At 42.5% G+C, this 4977-nt stretch overlaps 1 protein-coding gene across 1 annotated transcript; it reads right to left on the reverse strand.

Moving 5' to 3' along the window:
- Positions 1 to 822: 822 nt before the first annotated feature.
- Positions 823 to 3919, reverse strand: LOC127495383 (paraneoplastic antigen Ma2). The gene has a single exon (XM_051862197.1). The coding sequence runs from the start codon at positions 2305 to 2307 to the stop codon at positions 838 to 840; it is 1470 nt and encodes a 489-aa protein (XP_051718157.1). The 5' UTR covers positions 2308 to 3919; the 3' UTR covers positions 823 to 837.
- Positions 3920 to 4977: the final 1058 nt, after the last annotated feature.

Here is a 4977-nt window from a genome sequence, read left to right on the forward strand (position 1 = left end):
TGGATATTTCGTCCTTCCATTGCTGAAGAAGGGAGTACCACTGGGGTTATGAACGTTCCAGCTGGAAGACTGTCCTCCTCCGGGGAGTCTACCACAAAGATCTCTTTTTTCAATGGTTGGTCAGTCTCCATTTCACAGATGGCACATATTTCTCCTCTGGATGGAACTACACAATCACCAGGTCCTATCCATCGGACTTTTCCTTCAGGTTTGTCAGTAAGGGTTTCAGTATCTTGGTGTTTAGGCAGATGGATTTCAGGGTGTCGAGTCTGGATTCTCAAAGCACGCACAACACTGGATCCTTCAGTATCATGGCTAAGAGCAGCAAGGCGTTTGAAGAAATTGGCGTTAGTACCAATAATGACTGGCACTTGGGAGGGACCCTGGGGCTCAGGACATACTAGTGCCAAGATGGACAACGGCTCCTCCACACCAGTGACAGAGGCGGGGAATGTGACATCAACTACAATATATCCCTTGTAGGGGTAACTGGAAGAACTGAGGCCCCATATAGATAATCCAGTCAAGGGGTGAATGGGCACACCAGGCAGGTTCTTGGAGTACCAGCTGTCAAACACAATCGTCACTTGTGATCCACTGTCTAATAGCGCTTGACATACCTGGCCATTAAGCTTCACTTCTACAGTGGATACTGGCCCTATTAGACCTTTGGGGAGGCGGCTGGATTCATAGATGTCTGTCTGGCTCTTTTTGGAGAAACAGGCCTGGTTTGATGCAGTTCTATTTTCATCCGTCTCATTCTTCCCACTCTTTGCCTGCCGCAAAGAACGAATCAGCTTTTGAATCACTTGATCTGAATTTGGTGGAGCTTGACACTTAGTTGCAATATGCCCGTCTTCTCCACACCTGGCAAAAGTAGTCATCTCTTGTTCTGACTGACTTGTATCTTAAGGACGTGGATACAGACTGGGACTGGGATGGTTTTGGCCGCTGCTCTGGAACATGAGGTGAGCACTGAGTAGAACTGACACTCAGAACTGCCAACTTCTGCTGTAAGTGTTGGACCTGTTTCTTTAACTCTTGGACTTCTGAATCATCAGTTTTTTCAGCCCTCTTGGTTGGTTTTTCTTTAGTTTTAATCACTAATGATGAAGTAGACACAGTTTTGGGCTCACCTTCACTTATTTGGCTTCTCAATTCTTCAATCTCGGCCTTAAGTTCCTGGATGACATAGGTGCTGGCTCTTTCCTCTTCATGGAATTGTATGGCTTTGGCTTTCGCAGACATTCTGTGGCGAGCAGCTTCACTCTCCTCTGCCTCACGTATTTCCTTTAGCAGACTCAGAAAAGAAGGTGGGTGATTTTTCCTTTCTCTCAGCCTCAACTGGAGCAACATCATATCAGAATTTACAGCCCCTCTAATCAGCTGCTCCACTCGTACTTTGTCCACCAGTCTGAGGGACAGTCCATCTCTTTCCACTACTTTGCTGAGGGTCCTCTCCATCCTTCTCAGGAATTCAGACAGAGCCTCCCCTGTGCCCTGGCGCATAAGACGAAACTTGAAGTATAAATCCTCACCAGACTCAGATGATCCAAAAGTGCTCTCCAACGCTTCCAAGTACTGCAAAGCGCTCGCTTCAGGATCTGAAAATCGGACAGCTCTTATGATGTCCAAGGCAGGTCCCTTGAGGCTTTCCACAATTCTCCGTCGTTTTTCTTTTTCGGAGCAGTCACACTCAGTTACCATCAGCCTAGCTTGGTCCATCCAAGTTTCCATATTCTCCTCTCCCACAGGGGTTGGAACTGTGGCTGAAAAGGTGCGCAGGCGACGATATGCGTTGCTGTCACTTGGGAGCTTTACTGTTTTTGCAAAAACCTCACCCATGGCGCGTATAATCAACTCAGGGGAACTGTCTGGGGCACTGTGGGGAGAAATCAAAGCTTGTATATCACTGAGAGACTTTCCTTCTTCCATCAGGAACTTTGCAAGCTTTTCAGTAAATCCTCCAGTATCTGTGTCAGATTCAGATTCCTGTGTCTGGATTACTATGACTGACCATGGGTCACTCTTTTCTCCCCATGACACTTCAGGAGGTATGCGCTTAGGGTCAATGGCTTGTCTGCACTCACACAACACCAGCAGAGAATGTGAGGTAGGACCTTCTCTCGTGTCTCTTACACGAACTCTTCCTAGCGCTTTTACTGCTTCCATCGTCTCTTCAATTTCAGCCACTTCTGTGTGAACAGGTACATTTAACAGCATTAAAGCATGAGTCTCATCAATGCCAGTATCCTTGCACCAGTTGGCTAACTCTGCTTGGAGACGGGGGTCTTTTGTTAGAGCCATGATAACACTGTGCAGTTCTCAGTCACTTATAATGCGACAACCGGGTATGCTTGAGCTTAACTTTTCTCTTCTTTTCTTCTTTCAGGAACTCAGTTGTGACTTGCCAGAGGGAGATCCCGGACGAGCCCCCACTTTATGTAGCGCCCCCTACCTGTCTTTATGTTAATTAAGTAGGGCAGTGCACCGGATTCAATTACTATGTGCCTACCAATGTTGAAGTTAGGCCCCTCTGGTGTCACAATGAATTACTTCTCCTTTAGAAAGTTATATATAATAAAATCTATATTCACTTATGAATAACTTGTCTATGAATGAACTCTTGTGAAAGTAACAAAATGTAAAGAATTTAATTAAACAATAAAAAAGGGATGAAAATGACCTCAAATAGACAAATGGTTCAGGATGTGAGTAATTCACACAATCACATCTCTATTAAATCACCATTTAACAATATCACACCAATAATGCAATACTTCAGGTGATAAAATTAATTAATTTGTCTCTGTCACACTCACTTGAGATGACTGGACAAAATAACTCACTAGGAGTATCAAAAAGTCACTCTAAAAAAAAACATCACAGTTTGTAAGTGCACTGAATAACCATATAAATCGCTAGGAAATACTGTGGGCCCACACACATCCACCAGTCATACACTACACACCCCGTTGCAGGCCTGAAACGTTGCTGGAGTACGTGGTGACCTTAGAAACTGCAAACTGGCCTCTTCACTCTCCTGAGCGGGAAAAACAAAACTCACACAAAGGTACCTGAATTCCGTTGTGGAATAACCAGTGATTCTGCTGCACTGTGGAAATTTCCGGGAAATCTTCCTCCGGTGCACGGCTGCGCGCTCTCCGAAGACGGACCACTGACTCCTCTGCACGGTAGTAGGCCTCCGGGAAATCTTCCTGTGCGTAGCTGCACTCTGTCTGAAGACGAACCACAGACTCCTCACTTGCAGCCAGCGAACTCTCATGTTAACTTTGAACTATGTTGTCCTTGCACAGATCGACAAACCGCCAATAAAGTGCGTGAATATAGTCTTTGTGTCTGTAGAATAACTTGAAACACTGCCTGTATTAACGATGGGTCCAGCTAACGAATGGCGAAAGTCCGCAATGTTGAGCGAACATACACGGAGAACCCAGTTACCAACAAATAACACAAACTCCAAACTCGTGTGTCTTAATCAAATTAATATACACAAATCAAGGTATTAATACGATGAATAACCTATTAAACAACTCCTTATCTTTACTGCAATCTTTTCGCTTATCTTTCCGATTGGCTGCACTTGTCAATCTCCCCCTCGTCTCTCTCGAAAACAACCACTCATATTCCACAACATGTAAGTGAGGGCGGGACTTCACTTTCATAAACCAATAAAATAAAGAAAGACCTAACTTGTAGGTCAAAACCACGTTTTCGACATGTGTTTAACAATCAAACTTGATATATGATCGCGTTCTTAAAGGCATACCTACACACATTTTATACAAACACATATAGCGATATACTCATTCATATTTTAGCTCTGAGCTAGAACCAAACAAAACAAAATTAATTCGATTGAAATAAACCCATTACCTGTAGAATTTTATTCTACTGGGTTACACACAGACTAGGCCTACTGCACTTCCCAGTGAACACTAGTCAGATCAATTCATATAACATTGTAACAAAAACCTTATCTTATTGGGATTCAGGAATTATTTTGCAGCTCAATGTCTACTACACTATACAAAAATAAATTTACAGATACAGTAAAATACAGCAATGACCTTTTGGAGGGAATTTTTTTTTTTTTTTTCATTTTACTATTGTAAAGTGATCTTGCAGTAGATGAAAAGCATGAGAAAAATATGTATGAACTTGGTATGCACCACAATACAGTAAATTCAGCATTCTCTGCACATTTGGCCAAATTTCATTACAGTAGCAATATACAGTACTATAGCAGTGTATTGGTCTTCTGACATAAGACTATATCCCTAGGCAGTCATTTCTCAGTCCTGCAAAAATACAGTAGGCTACACATAACAAATGGCTACAAAGAAAGTTAACAATCACAAGTTTGAGGGTGTACAACGTGCTACAGTTTACTGTACACAAAATAGTGAAATTTCCCTCATCTAAAGCTACTAGTACGCCTACTGTGTAAGTTTAAAACCCCGGTAAATTATTCTTTCAGCTCTCTCTCAGATTTTGACTGGTGTGTCATCAGTTTTGCTACCTAATGTTGTCATTGTTAAACGTTTTGATAAATGTGTCTTTGTTTTGAGAACTGATGGTTTGGGAAACTGGGCCCGGCCAACTGAATCACTTATAATGTGTTAGCAATCGAGAAAAGCTAAAATACGTTTAGATTCTTACCTAACTCTGCTATTATTTTCTGTGATCGGGATCTTCTTATTGATTTCATGTTCATTTCAGCTCGCCAAAAAATTACGAAAATTAATTATCGAATGGGATTACATTTCTCACAGGACTTCTGAGTTAGCCGGGAAGCAGTAATTTTCCGATTCACGAACAAATGGGAAAAAAATTTGTATGTGAACTTGGCTGCGCTGTGTGTTTTTGACTCCCAAAGAACCGGTTCATAAGAGTCATTTGTTAATGAAGCTGATTACACTGGGCGCGCTGCGTGCAATCATGCACACTGAAAGA

The sequence above is a fragment of the Ctenopharyngodon idella genome, chromosome 2 (genome assembly GCF_019924925.1).
Source record: "Ctenopharyngodon idella isolate HZGC_01 chromosome 2, HZGC01, whole genome shotgun sequence".
Taxonomy (NCBI): domain Eukaryota; kingdom Metazoa; phylum Chordata; class Actinopteri; order Cypriniformes; family Xenocyprididae; genus Ctenopharyngodon; species Ctenopharyngodon idella.

What these genes read in the sequence shown, in the direction of transcription:
- LOC127495383 (XM_051862197.1), bottom strand. Translation starts at nt 2,307, where the DNA reads ATGGCTCTAACAAAAGACCCCCGTCTCCAAGCAGAGTTAGCCAACTGG.